This window comes from Eleginops maclovinus, chromosome 21 (genome assembly GCF_036324505.1).
Source record: "Eleginops maclovinus isolate JMC-PN-2008 ecotype Puerto Natales chromosome 21, JC_Emac_rtc_rv5, whole genome shotgun sequence".
NCBI lineage: Eukaryota > Metazoa > Chordata > Actinopteri > Perciformes > Eleginopidae > Eleginops > Eleginops maclovinus.
In genome coordinates, this window is record NC_086369.1 from 15,275,129 (window position 1) to 15,293,623 (window position 18,495).

At 43.3% G+C, this 18,495-nt stretch overlaps 2 protein-coding genes across 2 annotated transcripts; one reads left to right on the forward strand and one right to left on the reverse strand.

Annotated features, from left to right (window-relative positions):
* Positions 1 to 7,505: 7,505 nt before the first annotated feature.
* ndufb4 (NADH:ubiquinone oxidoreductase subunit B4) lies at positions 7,506 to 9,577 on the forward strand. Its single transcript, XM_063874076.1, has 3 exons — positions 7,506 to 7,730; positions 8,503 to 8,646; positions 9,442 to 9,577. Exons 1-3 carry the CDS (start codon positions 7,554 to 7,556, stop codon positions 9,502 to 9,504), a joined length of 384 nt encoding a protein of 127 aa, XP_063730146.1. The 5' UTR covers positions 7,506 to 7,553; the 3' UTR covers positions 9,505 to 9,577.
* Positions 9,578 to 9,836: 259 nt separating this feature from the next.
* On the reverse strand, positions 9,837 to 16,617 carry hgd (homogentisate 1,2-dioxygenase). Its single transcript, XM_063874075.1, has 14 exons — positions 16,415 to 16,617; positions 15,419 to 15,490; positions 15,246 to 15,334; positions 15,047 to 15,152; positions 14,523 to 14,582; positions 14,347 to 14,438; positions 14,224 to 14,258; positions 14,035 to 14,114; positions 13,766 to 13,865; positions 13,067 to 13,191; positions 11,290 to 11,394; positions 11,023 to 11,149; positions 10,261 to 10,442; positions 9,837 to 10,166 (listed from the first exon to the last, which is right to left on the reverse strand). Exons 1-14 carry the CDS (start codon positions 16,427 to 16,429, stop codon positions 10,023 to 10,025), a joined length of 1,332 nt encoding a protein of 443 aa, XP_063730145.1. The 5' UTR covers positions 16,430 to 16,617; the 3' UTR covers positions 9,837 to 10,022.
* Between the last annotated feature and the right edge of the window lie 1,878 nt (positions 16,618 to 18,495).

Genomic DNA, 18,495 nt, shown 5'->3' on the forward strand with positions numbered 1-18,495 from the left:
AAAATTAAATCTCTGTGGCTCTGCTCTGCATCTGTCTGCCTATTTACAGCACAGCAGATCTTTTTTAAAAACACCTCTCTGAGAAACTGTGCTGCTGATGATTGTATGTGGGGTTAAAAATAAAAGCCGCTACCTAAATTAACACCCCCCCCCCTCTTCCCCCACTCCCAAAGTGATGAAAAAGAGTATAAATGTTAATCTAAATGAATGGGGTGAGTCATCTTCCGCTCATTTACCGATCAAAGCCCAGAGCTCGTGACGTAGGTCCCATTTTTATGGTTTTACAGACACAAACATAGAGCAGAGGGAAAAAATAACCCAACAAAATGTTATTTATAACTTGGCATTTTCCCTGAAGCATATAATTGATGCTGAACACGCTTCGGCAGCTCGCTCTGGGAGAATATGGATGGGTTGCCACAGCCATCAGATGACCTGGATTAGCTGGTTGTATTGGTGACAAACAACCACAGGATGCCTTTCAGATTTGTCAGAAAAAGGGCTCCGTCGAGGACCAATTATTCCTATTTAGAGGCAACAAGAGAAACACCACTCGCTCCCCTGTCATCATCTCACACACAGACCCATCCTTAAAGGCAATCTCCCTTACACAGACATGCCTTAAATAGAAATCCACCCATATAAACACAGTCCTGGTGATGTAAATGTTAAATTAAAGTTCAATCTGATTCAAAGTGTCACGGTGTGTGGTCGACACAAAGGGGATCCTCTCAGTCTGTGTGGTGGTGTAATGGTGTGTGTGGCATTGTTTCCGCTGTGCTTTGGGTTGAGTCATCCCCTCCAGAACAAAGCTGATGATAATCACCTCGAACAAAATCATTTGGAGGCCTTCAATCTATAGGACTGTGGTGGGAAGAGATACGTCACAGTTTCCCCAAGCGCTTCACTCAGGTTCATGTGTAGTTAGTGGGTAACGGTCCTTTTTAAGCAGAGGAAACCACAACGTAAGTATTGACAGGAGCATCCCAGACAACATGGGAGAAAGAGTCACAAACAAGTCCTAGGTTAGCTGGGGGGTTAACAGTGATGACACACCTTTCACTCCGTCTTTTACGTCCGTCACAATGTGTAAGACAACTCCTGTTCAATAGAAACTGTGTCTTATTGTAGCTTTGGGATAAAATGGACCAAAGTTAGTCGCTGAAAACATGGAAGAATGCAAGTCAGCTCAAGAAAAGTCTGGTTGAAACACAAGCAACCTTACAGGGTTAAAATCAAACCTCTAGTCCAACTTCAACCGTTTCCACACTGTCAAACCATCAAGGACCAGTCTATGATTGTAGAAAAACAAATCCATCACTGATTAATGGACAGCAATAAGAATGGGGACCTCAAGCTTCATACCAAGCTAGCTAGTTGGTTAAATCTTAAAAACTACAACAGAAAGATGGATAAAAACAATGGATGAGACGGAGGCAGCTGCAATACTTGCTGTAATACAACTTCAATGTGGGAATTATGTCTTGTTGGCATATTCAAATGAATAAAATCCTTCTACCAGCACCTCTAAAGCTCTCTGAATAAAGCATTTGATCTCCCATGTGTAAACCACAGGCCAACAAACCTTTGCAGATGCTAGTGATCGCTTCTTATTTAGTTTACAGTGTTCTTTTGAGAAGAGTATTCCCCAAGATGGGTTCGCGCATTGCCCTGTATGAACACAGTGCCAGGCTATCCCCCAACTGGAATAGTTTAACTTCATCACAACTGTCTGCAAAGCAAAGATATACCGTAGCATCTCAGCCCTTTTGTTAAAGAGTGATTTATTAGTGATTGTCAGGATGAGGTATTCCCTGCTCAGTATTCCTGCTGTGGTCCTCCTCGTCTTTTCTCTCCCGTTGACCTCAGACTGTGACCCTGCTTTGAGGCTGAATCTTCCTCCTCCTCCTCTTCTTCTTCCTCTCACTTCCCATCAGATCAGATTCAGGGTGTTGGCTGTCTTCCCTCACCTCGTGTCACTCCTCTCTGTCCTCACATCCCCTCCCCCAGTCAGCAGCCTCCCTCTCTCGGCCTGTCAGGACTTCCTCTCACTGTCACATCCCGGCGGGCTGATGAAAGCCGGGCCAACAGAGATGCGTGCGTGATATGTGTAAGTCGTCAGTAACAGCGTTGTGATGTCAGCTCCATATATCAACCTGCTGACCTTTCAGCGTGTAAGGCGGCGGAGGGAGGGGGGGGCTTTATTTACGGGCCAATGCAGAATTCATTGACTTTTCCAGGATCTGTCAGCTTCTCGTGATAAACAAAGCCTTGTTCTGCGCGTCCAGAGGCAGTCTGACACCTGCAAACCCTTCATCGTGTCACCAAAAGCTAAACTCAAAATGTCTCAGACGCTAGCGAAATCTATTTTAAGACGAAGTTTATTCGTGGCATCCAAAACTGCAAAAGACTGATGCTACACACTGAGTAATCGGGAGAGTTGCAGCCGAGTTACCAATAATAATCCTGTTATTCTTCACCTGAACTGTGGTCAAGATTCCTTTTCATAGAGAAAGTGCTATTTCAATGCTAAGCGTTGTTAGCTCTCTCAACCTTTACTTGCCAAAGAAACAGTTTTTAAGCTATTTAACTTTATAATACTATCTTTCCCAGGTGGAAAACTCCCCAATCCCCAATAGGTGATCATAAGTCATAAATAATGCATATTTAAGGCAAAGTTTTTTGAGCTGTGATTATGCTAATACAAATGACCCTGTTGGTTCAAACTTTAACAACATGCTATTTTGAGTTAAACTAGTGCCTTTAAAATGGATTCCTAAGACTGTCCTTAACCTTAGACAAGCAAAGCAATTACAATCTCCACCAAAGTTGGTTTTCCAAGAGCGACGACACGCTCATCCATCTCCATTAGTCATTCACAGCAGATAAATCCCTTTGGCTTTGCAGCGAATATCGGCAGAACAAAATCTAAACATTTAGGTAAAAGCTGAGAGCTGAAATGAACAAAGCTGAAAGCAAAATAGCAGATTTTCTATGTTCTGTCTCTGAGTAATTCCTCTGCGTAGCTCCCCTTGAAGATGATGGATGCCTGCTGAGTCAATGCCACAATCTGTGCCCAGCTCAGTACATTAAAGCAGAAAATATTGCTGAGTTTGGCCCTATACTCACTATATAGGTCCGTGGAAAGCTGATTTATTAAGAAGGGAATACTTTCCGACAGAGTGAATAAATTTCATAGGTGTATATTAGAAATGGAAGGCAGAGAGAATTGATGATGAATTGAGAAAAGCAGCATTTCTTAAAAAAGATATCTGTGGGAATACGGAGCCGACACTTCCTATATGTGGCAGGTAACTAGGCTAAGGCAATTCATCTCAATTACAACACAAAGCCCGCTGTGATTCAGCTGTATACACAGGACAGAGGATTCAGGAAAAAGAGGCTCAGAGGCAGAGAGATAAAGGAACGGGAGGCAGGTTTGGTTCAGCTCGAGCCGAGAGGCTTTTCACCCTCATTCCTCTTTCTCTTTGGTATGACACGAAGGTCGTAGCGGGCTGTGAAGTGGACAGGGCTGACAGGAGCCGAGGGGGGAGGCATGGGAGGAATCACAATCAGTCCCAGGCATTGGAGGCAGGAGATGGAGACAAAAGTTGAAAACTTCTTATAAAACAGAGAGGAAGACAACTTGGTGTCCTCAGACCTGAGGGATAAATGGAGCGGAAACCTCTGGTACCAATAGAAGTGAACCCAATATGCCTGAACATGCACTCAAGCAGAGGGTGAGTACTGGTTGAAGAGAGAAGTGTGATTGTATAGAAGTCTATGTGAAAATGACCCTACTCCTAACCTCAGTAAGCATTGTGAGTGTAAGGTCTTCTTCATTACAGCATGATGTTCACTTGTAAATAATGGTCCCATTTAGGGTAAAATAAACCATAAAGCAGGGAAGGCGTCATGGGTACGTGGTACTCTCCCTGAAAGTTCATTGGAACATTCTGGTTTGCTAAAAAGCATTTGTTTTTGGCTGTAATTAGCTCCAACCTCTCGTGTCACTTCTGGCCCAAAAAAGGGATGGCGACGGCCAAAATGCCAAACTATAGGCTTTAAAATAATAGTCTACCAGCACATGGTGACATCACGGTGACAGCGTCTGTGGGAGGGAGGGCTGGGCTGGCTGGAAAAGGTAATATGGGCCTTCGAAGTTGAAAAAAATGGCTGGAAATAACAAGCCTGCCTCCAGCCTCCACCTCGTCGACTCTGTAACCATTTGTGAAATTTAGAAAAGGCTCCAAACGGGCCTAATTACATACTGTAGATGAAAAACAAAGTGAGGAAAGGAAATGCATTCCTCAGTTACATTCCTATGGGGCAGCAGAGTAATGGAGTCTGGAAATATTATGTACCAAAGAGCAGCATAACACATTAGGTCATTGTCTGTGAGTCTACTGACCACATCACGGACCTCTGGTGAGGAATAAGGAGAAAAGTACTTTTAGTTTGTGGTCGGAAAAGAAACATGCTTCCACTTTCCGAGCCAGCCTCGCATGAAGACGCCATAAAAAAAGAGCAAAACAGCACAAAACGACTTCTGATTACCGGCAGTGATTAAACCCTGCAAAGGTAGCAGAGGCGGCTGATAGAAGTCCTTTGTGCCTTTTCAGTCCTGCTCCATCTTTCAGTCTGTTACTGTCTCCATATCTACATCACATCTTTATTATCTGACAAAAGCTTTGCACAGTGAGTGCATCCAAATAAACGTCTGTCAGCATCGCTGATAAAAATACCAAATATTCTGAGGACAGAAAGACATAAAAAGGACGGGGCGGGGGAGGAAGAGGGGGAGAATAACAACATTTAGGTTGCTATTGTGCTCACATTTCAGAAACTTCTCAAAGTTCAGTTCCAAGTTCAAAAGGTTTGTTGGGTGACAGCTAGGGAAGAAACATTTTAATATTTCATATGGAGCTAAATCTCTCTCTGAACATTAAGTAGAGGGAGCTTGTTGGCCCGGGAGTGTGGTCTCATATTGAATTTTGAAGTCATAAATGGATGTTTCAAACTGCAGAGCGGAGGGCGGTTTAGAGGTCCTGAGAGGACAATAAATCACTTGGTCACACGTACTGTAGCCTCTCCGGATCAAAGAGCCCCCTCAGCATCTCTACACTCAAGTATCCAGTGACAGAAGAGGGAGAAATAAAGCATCTGTGTGAGAAAATATATCTTTATATTGCATGATCCGATTGCAGAGCCACTGAGATGAAGGCTATGTGTCACTTAAGCTTCACTTAAATGCATCACGGTGGAAAACAACCACACAAAACGAAATATAGCTGCAGGAATATCATTGATGTTGCACTGTGACAATAGCAGGATCTCTTGACCGTGGTGTGAGAATATAAAACTAAAATAAGTCATGCTTTAATGCGAGTGTTGTAAAATGATTCCAGTGCACAGAGCAGAACACACTGCTTATTTTAACACTGTTTTGCAACCTAATTTTACACCAGCCAATGTTTTTCATCATTTTATGTGGCTTTCCTGAACCCTTTCGGTCTACCCGACCCTAAAGTTGAAATTGCACTATTAGCTGTAAAATGGTACTGCCTGCCTGCCTTATTTCCGTCCAAACCCCATGCTGACAGGCATTGCTGTGGTTGTAAAAAAGGGGGAAATGAGCACTCCTATGAGCAGAGGTGACACGGCTACTTTTCTGGTTTATCTTCGAGTGCAGCTCAGCAGATTCCTGCCTCCTGCCTCCTGCTGTTACAAACGACTCTTTTCTGGTGTAAAATGAAGTTGTATTTCATATTCACTCTGTGGGAGTAAAGCTAGGCTTGCTAGAGACTGCCCTCTTGTGGATATTCTATGCAATGCAAACTTTCACAACATGATTTATGCAGTATAAACAAATAGTGTGTTAAAAAATGTATAAATAAAGAAAATAAATGAGAAATTTTGTTTTCCTTGATTTATCTTGACATTTCATTGTATTTTCACATTAATGTATGGAAAAGAAGCAAGGCAACATACCAATGACTACAATCCTACTGAACTGTTGTAAGAAAAAACAAAAACAGTTTAGTTTAAAAACGGCCGGCAATATGATGCATGGGTGAAGTCGTGTTTCGATCGATTCTCCTGCAGGGACTTCACCTAGTCTGAGTCCATGAACTCTTTGCATGTGATGGAGGTTTTGGTCGGGTCTCTCCTCCTGTTCCCTGCTCCTTCCTCTCCCAAAGCCTTGTCCTTCTCCAAAGCCAACAGCATGGTCTGCTTTAACACCGCCTGGTATTTCTCATTCATCCGCTTAACCTCGGGCTCGTAGTTGTTACACTGCACTGTGAGCTTCCTCATCTCCTCTATGAGCCGGTTTTTCTCCTGCACCACACGCTTGTACCGCAACCTGTGGTAGTCTCTGTTTCTCTGCACCCTCTCCAGGGTCTGTGCTCCTGCAGCGGCTGCCCGCCTGTACTCGTCCATCTCCCGCCGAGCAGTCTCCAGGTCGCCGTGCAGACTCTGGTTCTCGGTGTACACCTCTGGCACCACACCGATTTGCTCTGCATCCACCAGCCCTCTTTGCACCATCTCGGTCCACTCAGTCTGGAAGCAGTCAAGTGTTTCTGTCATGCCGTTGTGGAAGAGGAAGGTGCGTAAAAAGTCATCCACGGCCTCCTGTTTGTGCGGGCTGGAGGGTGCTGTTCGCCGTGCCTCTACCCGTTCCTGGATCGCTTTCACCGTCGCCTCCAAATCCTCCTCTCCTTCCGTGAGACTCCAGTCATCCTCCAGAGAAACCTCTTCATACTGAAAGCCATCCTCACTTTCAGACAGAGGGTCCTTTCCTTTGACTTTCTTCGCTGCGCTCATTGTTTCATTTGAGACTGTTTGGAGTTGCTATGGTGACGATCCTGGCATAGTTTTTAACGCATCACAACATGGTCCTCTTCAGTCTCTTTTTTCCCTGTATCGCGAGGCTCTATTTTGCATTCTTTTTTTAATAATTTGAATAACTGTAATATATTTTGTATCCGTTTTATGGGGGACCATGAAAAAAACACCGTTACACGCGCTGTTACATAAACAAATGCATATATATATATATATATATATATATATACATACATTTTGATTGTTCTTTACCTGCTTGGAAAGCGTCTTTGAGCATCAGTAAAAGCTCTATAAAAATACCAGAGTAGGGTTGGGTTTTTTGCATTTTAATGAATTATTTCATTACAAGGCATGCATATCAAATTGATTGATAGATACATAAATTAACTATATAAAAATGTATAATTTACCCATTTTCCCAACTTTCATTAAATATTTTAACTTGTTTTCTGATTTTCATGGCTTTTTCTCCATTCCCTACAACTTATTTACTAGATTCTTCCATTTTGAGTTAAACTTGTTATTATCTTCTAACCAATTCCTTGTAATTTGTTTAATAATTGTTATTCTTATCACTAGATATAAGTAGATATCGTTATTTTAATCCCCTCTGGTGTTTTCCCATACGAAAAATATTTGACATTTCTTTCACACCTGTTCTCAACGCGAGATTTCGCCAGATCACGTTCGCTCCACCGTCCACAAACATGGCGGACTACAAGGAGGCGCCCTTGGCTTCTCGGCCAAAAACACTGGACCCAAACGAGTATTTTAACCTCTCTCTGGAGCACCGACGGGCCGAAGAGGAGAGGGCGGCTCTGCGGTCCAACCTGAAGCGCCAGTTCCAGACTCAGCTCAACGACCCGCACAGAAAGGCCCTCATTGTAAGTGTTACCCTTGGAAGTGGCTACATGCTAACGTTAGCATGCACTCAGAACTGCAACAAATACATATTCTTTGGCTCCAATAACTTTGTTGAGTTTTGCATATTAATGTGTGTTAACCATAGGCGTCATTTACAAACTGAGTGTACACTTCGAGATTTATTTGCACAATAGAACATGTACAATCTGGAGGACTGTTAACAATCTGTGGGTGTATGTATGGTTACTCAAGTGGCTACATGCTAACATCAGAACCAGAACCAGGTTTATTTTTGACACATGCAACTCATTTGCCAAGTCAAAGCTATTCTTAAGCGATGTTATACCTTGTATTGTCTGCTGTGTTTACGTCTTAATAATCCAAGTGTTAGCGTTGCTATATAGAGAAAGACAATTAAGCAAAGTCAAACATCAATTAACATACATACATGTGACTCACCTATCCGATTCCGATGTCCATGCTGCTCCACCACCAGCTGCTTCAATCAAACTGTAATTAAAGCAGCTGACTGCATGTAATTGACAGTTGCAGGGTCGAGGTATGTCCTTCCTAACAACAGAGATATGAAACTACTAAAGATGGAATTACTCAGTTTGGTTTACTACTGCTGAAACTGTCTCAACATATTGTCTTTTATACTTTTGTTAAAGGAAACATCTATTTGCAGTAGTAATACATATTAAATACACTTTGCCTTTTGTTTTTTCTCAAATGCAAAGACTTTGTACAGGGCGATGATTAAAATGGAATTGCTTACCTGTGTGTTTACAGGAGGACCAGGCCCTGAATCGCTGGTCGTACGCCCGGGGGCACCCCTACCCTTACTTCAAGCCCACATTCAAGACCTCTCTGATGGGGCTCATGTTTGGAGTGGTGCCTATCTTTGCCCTTTACTACGTCTTCAAGACAGACAGGGTATGAGACACCATGCACTCACTACACCACCTCCTGCTCCTTGTTTAATAACTACACCATCCATAATTTAAGTCCATGGACTACTGATTGAGTGGCATGTTTTTATGTCTGTACACAGATCCAGAAATACATCAAACATGGGCACATATATTATTATTCATCATCTATTCACAGTTTCAGTCTCTTTGAAGATAAATCCAAAATAGAACAGACTAATAATTTATTCCCAACATGTGTTGCTTTAGAGCCAAGCTGGAGGTCAAAGCACTAGTGATTTCACTTTATATAATCCAGTGAACACAGTATCGGCATTCGAACGTGAGGTAATTCTACCATGCAGTACTTCCAAATTTAAGACACTGAAAATGACTTTTAGAAAAAATAATTTAGCCTTAAATAATCGTTCAATTTTTGGAAGGCATCATGGCTTTGAAAGACTTCAGCGGAGGATCGGGACTCATTGTTTCTCTATGTAGGTGCACAGTTGATCCGGATGTCTATTTTGTCACAGTGCCATTCATATTTGAATCAAATGCTTTATTGTCATGGAGATTCAGCCTCTAAATCCTCACCGATATAAATTCGAGGGAGAATTTTGTGCAATTGTCAGACTGCTGAGCTTCAAATTCGCTTCCTCTTTCCGCTGGGAGGAAAAAAGCTGCTCGACAATCACAAAACGCTCGCTCATAAAACATGCTTTTGAGAAAATGTCTGCAAGGTGAAGAGCGTGACATGACTTTCATTGCCATGGAAACAGCATTAACCCCTCCCGTGTGTGTGTCGTGTGTTTTACAGGACAAGAAGGAGGCGGATATTAAAGCTGGAAAGTTCGAACGCAGGTTCTGTCTGTCATCATGAGACCTTCCTGTTCTAGTGATGCCAGTGTGTGTGTAATTAATATTAACTGAATAAAATTATATTGTCAAAAACAGTCGTGTGGTTTTGATTGGTGAGTTAAAGGTGGGGAAAATACGGTAGTCACCGGGGTTTTAAACAGAGTCAATATACTGTTGAGTTCAAGAGCACCTGCTAAAATCTCTTGCAACATACATTAACGTCTGCCCAGGTGAAGTGAAATGATCCCTTATGCATGCACCATGAACTAGTAAAGCAGGACACATGTTCAGCATGTGCAGAAACTATTTCTGCAGCCTAGTTTGTGTTTATTTCTAAACATGACGAACAGCAAATCTTTGTTTAATCTTTATTGTGGAACTCCAATCTAGTCTGCATGGAATAAACAACTGAATTTCTTCAGAAAAAGAAAGCCACGTTTCAGAAACATTAGATTATATTAAGGTCAAATTATAATGTTTCTCTATGTATAAAATATACTAAACTATCCTATATTGGGTTTGGATTCCTTCTTTCTTCTCCTACTGTTTGCTGGGCTTCCAGTTGGGATTGAAGTGGCTGCGCAGAGATTCCCAGCAGTGGTAGTAGCTCTTGTCCAGTCTCTGGCATGTTTCTAAACCCCACTTTGTGACGGCCATGCTGAAGGAGGACTCAAACATGAACGCCTGCAGGAGAAAGAATGCATGACACAGATAATTAATGATGCTTCCCAGTCTTCCCTAAAACTTCACGTGCATCAAAAATAAATAACGTTTTTACCATGGTGCCCTCGGCCACCCTCTCAGGTCTGAGCTCGGAGCTGCTGTTCTTCTCGAAGCACCCGGCATCAGGGCCGTGGGGAGTCATCATGCTGTGCAGGCTTCCCCCCCCAGGTTGGAAGCCCTCTTCTTTGGCTTCATAGTGGCCTTTGATCAGACCCATGAACTCACTCATGCAGTTACCTAAAGGGACAGGCAGGAGGAGCTGTAACACAGGCTCAGTTTCCAGTATCAGAGGCACTGACTTCCACTAGATGGCCTTATAGATCTGTGGTGGAAACAGACAAAAGGTGCTGTGGAGGGGCCTGAAGAGAGTCAAATCCCCTGCTGACCTGACTCTGGTTGAGTAAATGGGACAGGTTAGTTTCCTTTCATGATAAGCTAACATGAGCTTCACTTGACATAATTCTATTTGACTTGAAAACAACACATCAACCAAAACCAAACAGAGTTTTTCCAGAAAGCAAGATTGTCCCTCTAACATGGGCAATCTCCCGTTGTGTACTACATGCATTACATCTCTGGACCTGATTCTCTGGACATTCCCCAGAGTTTTTATTAGAAAACCGAGCTATTTCTCAACAATGTTTTCCTCCTCCGCTGCAAAATGCAAGCCACTTTAGAGATGAATCAAGGTGTTTGTGTGTGTGTGTGTGTGTGTGTGTGTGTGTGTGTGTGTGTGTGTGTGTGTGTGTGTGTGTGTGTGTGTGTGTGTGTGTGTGTGTGTGTGTGTGTGTGTGTGTGTGTGTTATTGGGGTCTTACGATGATAGTACGGTGGACGGAAGGTGTTGTCAGCCACACCCCAGCGAGGCGGGAAGATGACAAAGTCAGCAATGGCCACACCAGGACGCGTGGACTTGGCGGTCAGCACGGTGAAGATAGACGGATCCTAGAAGAAGATCAGTATACGATAAGGGCATGGTAGAGTATTGAGAGCACAATTTACTTCCAGGGCTGAAAGCTAGGATAAATGAATTGATTTGTGTTGTGTATTTTGAAAAGTAGCATGTGTGCAAACATGACCCTCACCGCATGGTCGAAGGCCACAGCGTTGATAACCATGAAGTTCTGCAGGTTGTATTTGTACGGCGTGTAGTTGCCATGCCAAGCCACTACATTGAACGGAGAGAAATCCTACATGCAGAGCACAGAGGCAAACAAATAAGACGAGTCTGCCCAGGCAACACACACAAAGGACTTTAAATTGAGCTTTTCACAAGGAAAAAGGAATAATGAATAATGTCTTTGTAATCTTAAATTCCCAGAGAGAGCACTTCTTGACATAAAGAGAGAAAACTGGTGGTAATGAAAAGGGTTGATTGTGAAAGAGGGTGTGCTTCTTTCTTCTCTTTCATTCCCCCTGTTCTTTGTAATACCAGGCTCCAGGTATTATGGGGTAATTGGCTTCACAATCAAACTTTCCCAAACTTTGAGCATTTTGACGCTCATGGCGGCGCAGTTATGGGGGGAGGAGAGCAGTTACAGTGGGTGCAGAGATTTTTTTTTTTCTAGTCTTGATTGTTAAAACCACAGCAATTTCATATAGTTTCTCTGTTCTGATAATGCCACCGCGAAAAAGACATTGAACAGCAGCTTTAAAAATCAATATAGTTCATTACAACTCAAGCTGCCTCCTGAGTGACCTGCGTGCTCCTCACACACATCAACAGCTAACACACACACACACACACACACACACACACACACACACACACACACACACACACACACACACACACACACACACACACACACACACATTAAAACACATGTGCATACACTAACATGTGCATATGTAAATGATTTAACCAAGACATAAAAGGAAGGAAGGAAAGGAAATCACACGGTCCCTGCCGTACAAAAAGGCCTAATCTCTTGGACATTAATCCGTAGTAACTCCCCTGGATTCGATTAAAATGAAGGGGGGGGGGGGGAAATGGCACACACATGCACTCAAAACACAAACATATTGGCCCAGTCAGGCAAATAATAAGTTAATTTGAGCAATTTCAGCACTCTGCGGGGGAACAAAGCAGCAGGATCAGACGAGAGCAGCAGCATCTTCCCCCAGATGAGGCCGGCGCCACCCCCCACCTTATTCTCTCACCCCTGCAGCCTCAGTCCCTCGGCTAGGGGACCCCAGGAAGAGAGTTTCAGGTGCAGCCGTCACCTCTGACCCCCAGCACCGAACAGGGGGCGTATTCTCCATACGAGGCAGCAGAGATGGAAAAATGTTTGTTTTGCTACAGAAAGCGGCGTCTCGCCCTTGTGTAATTCATACAATGAATAATAACAGTGTGGTTTGACATGGTTTCCACGGTTACAACCCCCCCAAACCTCTCCTCCCGCCTCTTCCCTGTCTCTGCAAAAAAAAACTCCTGTCACACGTTATGTGTCGATCCAATTATGCGCCCAACAGGACATTCAGGGAGGGGCGGGATCATTCCCTGAGTGAAATGCGGGGAAATTAATGCTTAACTTGGGAAAGGTTTTTCCGACAAAGCAAAGCCTCACAGGCACACGTCTGTAACTCCAAAATGCCTTAACTAATTACGAGTGATTAAGGCTCATAAGGGAGTCGAGGCGGAAACCCGCTGAAAGGATAACAGCACACACTTCGATATTAAACCATCAGGGATGGCAGCAGCAGCTAATGGATCACATGCTTCACTTGGACAGCTTCCTGTTAGTCATTGTTGCGGTTCGATGGTGTTTACTGAAGCAAATGCAAACCTAAATAGGCCAAGTATGCCAAATGTGTCAATGTACTGACTCACACACACTGCAAGGGGACAAAAACACACACCTGTTTGCATGCAAAGAGCTTCCCTTGGTACTTATTGATGACGGTGTAACCTGTGGCCACCTCACGATCCTCGTACCAAGCAACTGGACACAGGAAGTCTCGAGGGTTGGCCAGACCATTGGCTCCTGCAGAACAAACATGCACAGTCATACATGTGCACCATCATGTCACTTTAATGCTCTGTATGTTGCACGGGACTTCATCATCCAAACTATGCTAAAGTGATTGTGCATATGACAATGAAGCCTTTGAATCCTTGAAACACACACAAGCCAAAAACTTGAAATCTATATACACACGCTAGCATCTCTGTGAGGCTGTCAGAGTAGCACTTAGAGAGCTAAATGCTAACGTCAGGACGCTACCATGCTCACAATGCCAACATGCTTATTTTTTTACAGATGTGCAGGGTACCACGATTGAATAAGGTTAGACTGGAGTCTATCCTAAAACTACATGTGGAGTTTAATTCAAAATCAAATGTACATTGAAGAGTCTTGAAAATTATAGTCTCCAGTGATTGTTATGTCATGGTAAATGTCTGATGTCTTGTGTCTTGTGTTAAATATAACGCCCTGTTGATGTTGCACATGGAGCTGCTGTGATTGTAGAACAATTTTAGACTGGATCTGACAATAAAGTACTATGGTATTGAATGTTGTCTGTATTTAAACTCAGAGACATCGTGCAAACACACACCTATAGGTCCCAGGTCAGGGAGTTCATAGTGTGCTCCGTACACCTCCAGTATGTATCCTCGGGTTTCTCCGAACACATCCACACTGAAGCGCATCCCTTGCTGGACGAAACACATAAGAAGTGAAAGGATGTTTAGTTCTGTTATTAATCGCTGGGAGGACTTTGGGGTTATTTATTTTGAAGGCTTCTGTAGAAAAATAGAGAAATATGGTAACTGGGCTGTGAATGGAAGACACCGAGGCACCGGAGATGAAAAACATAGATCTCACCTGGATGACACAGATCTCGTTCGGCTCGACCATTATCTTCCCAAACTCTGTGGTGATCAAGATCTCACCCTGCTGCGGGACTAGAGACACAAACAGAACATTTGAAGGAAAAGAAAAGCTGAGAATTGGGCTATCATTGTTCTTCTTGCAGTAGGTGACAGTGAAAACATCAACAAGTCTCTTCCTCACCAATCAGAAAGTCTCCGTCTGAGTTGTTGAAGCACCTGCAACAAGAAAATATCTAAAGAGTGAGCTTGGAATTCATCTTCAAAGCAAAGTATTTGATCTGTGGAAATGCATATGTAGTCTCACCTGTCACCCATGGAGGTGTTGCAGGTGAACATATGGATGCCGATGCCGTTGCGGGATTTGGCATCTCCAGCTCCACAGACAGTGTGCAGACCCTGCAACAGGTAGAAATCCAGATTAGCAAACTAAAGAACTTTAATTGTAAAGTAATATGTGGGGAAAAAACACGTTGAGCTCACAGCCACAAAGTCCACTTTCTTCTCCGTAGATTTGGGGATGGTGAACGGCAGCCATCGCATCTGTGAGAGGAACCTCAGAGTTATTTATTCAGTATAGCTTCTTATGTATGTACATCTGCTTCCTATTAGCCGTCTATCTGGTTAAAGTGGGAGGGGATTTGTTAGAAAAGCTGGTCTCTTGTATCATGTGTGTGCACCAGTATGAGTTAAGCAACATTTGGATATAAATGTGTGGCTTTCCTTGCTTAAACTGGCAAAAATATCCATCAAATCTTATCAAAGAACACCAAACAGAACACATCAAATGAAATTGAAGTAAAACACTTTGATGCAACAAGAGATGAATAGCTTTTTTTGCACAGACTTAAAAGACCTTTCTCATATTGGGAAAATATGCAGCTAGCAGCCTCGAGATGTTCTAAACATAATTAGTTAATTGAGTTGTGAATGTGTTATTCTATAGAGTATGTTTCACAGTTTCTCTGACATACAAGCAGTAAGTCTTCATTTGGGCTTTTTTGTACCTGGTTGGGGTCAGGCTCCACCTCGTTCCAGTTCTCTGTCAGATTCCCACAAGGCACGGCGGTGAAAGGCTTGTGTTTGACAGATGGCAAGATACGGTAAAACCAGCTGGAGGAAGAAAAAGAAACGCATGTTGAGTTATTCCCTCTGTCTAACCTTCATTTGGATTTCAAGTGGGGAGGACAGCTAACAAGTGAACACCTCCTCTTATTGGCCGGCCGGGGGCAAGTGAAGGCCGAGCCGGAGAGCTGCTCAGCGTAGAGGCCGTACGGACACACCTGAGGATTGTTCTGTAGAGATCATACAATCATCAATGTCTTTGTAATCCCTTTGATGACTGACACATAGTGTGTTTGTGTAGATGTGTGTGTTACCTGTCCCTCAGGAAGAGATCCAGGACAGCGAGGGTCTTCAGAAGACAAGTCGTTCCCGAACCCACTCATGTACTGCAAGAGATATTCAAGATGAAAGTGAAAAAAGAGAAGAACCCCATGTAAACACCATGCGGCTTCATTGTAATGCAGGATAAATGTGTTCATGCTGCTTATAATTAAATGTGAAGGCTTGTCATTAAGACTTGTCTTTTTCTTAATTGTTGTCATATTGATTCACATTAGATCTATGATAAAACAAACTGCAGTTATGCCAAATTTCCCCCCTTGCAGTCATCCATTATTTTTGTGTTATTGTGATACAGAGACAGACTAATTACGCTGACATCCTCCACAGTGCTCTATGATCAATATTGCAATTATGACAGGATTATTACTATCCGCCTGCACTGCCATGGCTGGAGTCTTCCATTAAACACAGGGGAACTTAAAGAAAGACGTAAAGAAATCTTGCTGAGTCATTGTTAGTCTGAAGAAAACACACAGCAGGCACGGATGGGTTCCATATGTGCGCGTTCACGTGCCATGGCTCCGTGCGTAACAACGCTTTCGAGTTTGCTCCTCGTGATATGTTTAAGTCAACTTAAATTTGCAAGACTGGCATTAATATAAAGTAAGACACAAAAGTTTGAAATCACGCAAACTCTCGGTCAAAATAACGTTTTGTCACGTTCATTTTAAAAACACTTGGAAACGTGCAAAGAAGAGCCATGCCAACGGTGTAAATGGATATTGCTCAAAAACATGCATGTATAAATATATTATATATTTGGTTATGAGGGTTTCCCACTGAAACATTGTTGTTCTGTAAAGCTGGGACTACATCTGGGCAGCTGCTGAATGCTACGCTCTGATTGGCTGGAGGCACCGCCGCCCTTCAGCCAGGCGCTCTGCTCTGTTATTGATGATGACTCCTAAACTTTGCATGTTAGAAACAAGTATTAAACACTTTGGAGAATGGAGAAAACGCGGCCTTACCTTGAGTCCGGCCATGCTGCTGTCTGTTAAAGTTGTTAAAGTGTCTCAGTGGTTACAGATTAACTTGCAGAAGGTTTTCCCTCGGACCAAAATCCACTGCAGGGCGCGTGCATGCCGGTATATGAACACAGAGGGGGAGGAAAGGGGGCTGGGTTAATGCTGTTTCTCAATCTGGGTTCAATTAAAGCCCGACAGTATCCGTGACGCTCCTGCAGAGAGGAGAGGACGGGGTCGGAGTTCCGAAATGTGCAAACAGTGACCAGAGACAAAGCCAAGACAAACACCGAGACTGGTTTAAAGCTTAGAGAGCAACAACCAGGTAACACATAGGACATAAGTGTTGGCGTTCAGGTTATAGTTTCTATACTACTGTGAGGCTAACATGATTAGCTTAATATACTGACAAACAGATAATACACTGGGTGAGCTAATTTCCAAAAATCAGCAATGGAGAGGAACTGATTCACTTAAAGGACTTAAAGTGCTTTTGTGAGCAGCTTAAGTTGGGTATTTCCATTTAATGCCACTTTGAACTTCTACTCTATTCAGAGACAAGCATTGTTCTTGTTACTCCACTATACTCAATATCAGTGTGTTGGAGCTTGAGGGTCAAATTGTGTGGTGACCTCATACGGCACTGCCTGTGCAAACAATGGTGTCATGCACATCCTCACGTCCTGCAGAACAAACATCAACACAAAAAAGTAGATTGGTAGAGTGTAATTTACTGGCTTTGAAATTTGCTATAGCTCACTATTATTTTGTTTACACTAGAGTTTATTCCGAAGGCTTTAACCCCTTTGCCACGAGAGAAAAACCCCACTAACATCTGGCTTTGGCCTTCTGTGGGAAAGGTTACTCTGCAGTAGTCAGGGTGTTCATCGACAGTGAAGGAGACATGACACCCGGACGGAGACACTCATTTTGAATCCCTTTCTGTGTTTTAAAAACCTGCATCTGAACCTCCTAATTTTGGTGGGAAAAGGGTAAAAAGTGTTGGCACTGCCATGGAGGCTAACGCACCACAAACCTGAAAGCTGTGACCATAATCCCACCATCAGATGTAATGCTCCACTGGTTCGTAAAGTTGCCCTTAATTGGTCATCTTAACACCTGCCGAGTTACTTTTTTATTTGAAGTGAGTTATCATTCCTGGACAGCTGCATAAATGATTAGTCTTCCCTCAAAGCAGCAGAATACACGGGTTAACCTAACCGCAGAAGGCCTCCAGAAGGCCTGCATGTTACTTGAGGCTAAATATATTCGCTTCATTTCTTGGAATAGATGGTCAAACGAGGGGAACCTAATGTCCCCCGTGTAGCATGTATCAAAAAGAATCAATTTCGCCTCTCTCAATCTTGCCTCGCTTCCCCTCTTGTCTATTTCGTTTCTTTTTGGGAGGTGTTGGGGAAGGGTAAATGATGGCAATTCTCATAGCGAGGCGCAAATAAACTCGCCACGGCAGAAGTAACCGTTCTCCGGCGAGGCGTGCAGTCGGGCCCGGGCCCCCCGCTGGCAGCCAGCCAGGGTGCTGTGCCGAAGACGAGAAAGCCCAATGGCAGGAAAATACGACGTCCCAGTCTCCGGAAATTGATCTGCTCCTTGTATGGAGAAAGAAAATGAGCGATTTTAATTTCATCCCGAGTCTGATGATAGAATTCTAGAGTATTTGGGCCCAATCGGGATGGTGTTGTGTGTTTTAAGAGAGGCAGGAATAGCTGGAGACGGGGGAGAGGAGGCTGCTGACGCCTACTGGCGGTTATATCTATGCATGCGTAAGTGGGCCATAAATGCTTTGTTATTAGGTGCCTGCTGAACTCAATGGCGTGATGGTAAATGGTACACTCACCTGGCACAGTCTATCCCCTTATGCATAAACAAGCAATCTCACACACACAAACCCAAACACAGATAGTTACAAGCCCATTCTGTGATGTGATGACATCTGTTATAGCCAAGGTAAGTGCATACCTACTTACAATATATATGCTTATTTTAACCTCTGACCTTTGTGATAGGGCCTAAAACACTGAGTATCACACCTACCCCTTCTTACATCAGGGTGATGAAGATCGGTTTTA

Coding starts and splice junctions, on each gene's coding strand:
- ndufb4 (XM_063874076.1), top strand. CDS start 7,554: ATGGCGGACTACAAGGAGGCGCCCTTGGCTTCTCGGCCAAAAACACTG. Junction 7,731..8,502: donor CGCACAGAAAGGCCCTCATT/GTAAGTGTTACC, acceptor GTGTGTTTACAG/GAGGACCAGGCCCTGAATCG. Junction 8,647..9,441: donor ACGTCTTCAAGACAGACAGG/GTATGAGACACC, acceptor TGTGTTTTACAG/GACAAGAAGGAGGCGGATAT.
- hgd (XM_063874075.1), bottom strand. Junction 15,335..15,418: donor GATCTCTTCCTGAGGGACAG/GTAACACACACA, acceptor TGATCTCTACAG/AACAATCCTCAGGTGTGTCC. Junction 15,153..15,245: donor CGGCCGGCCAATAAGAGGAG/GTGTTCACTTGT, acceptor TTCTTCCTCCAG/CTGGTTTTACCGTATCTTGC.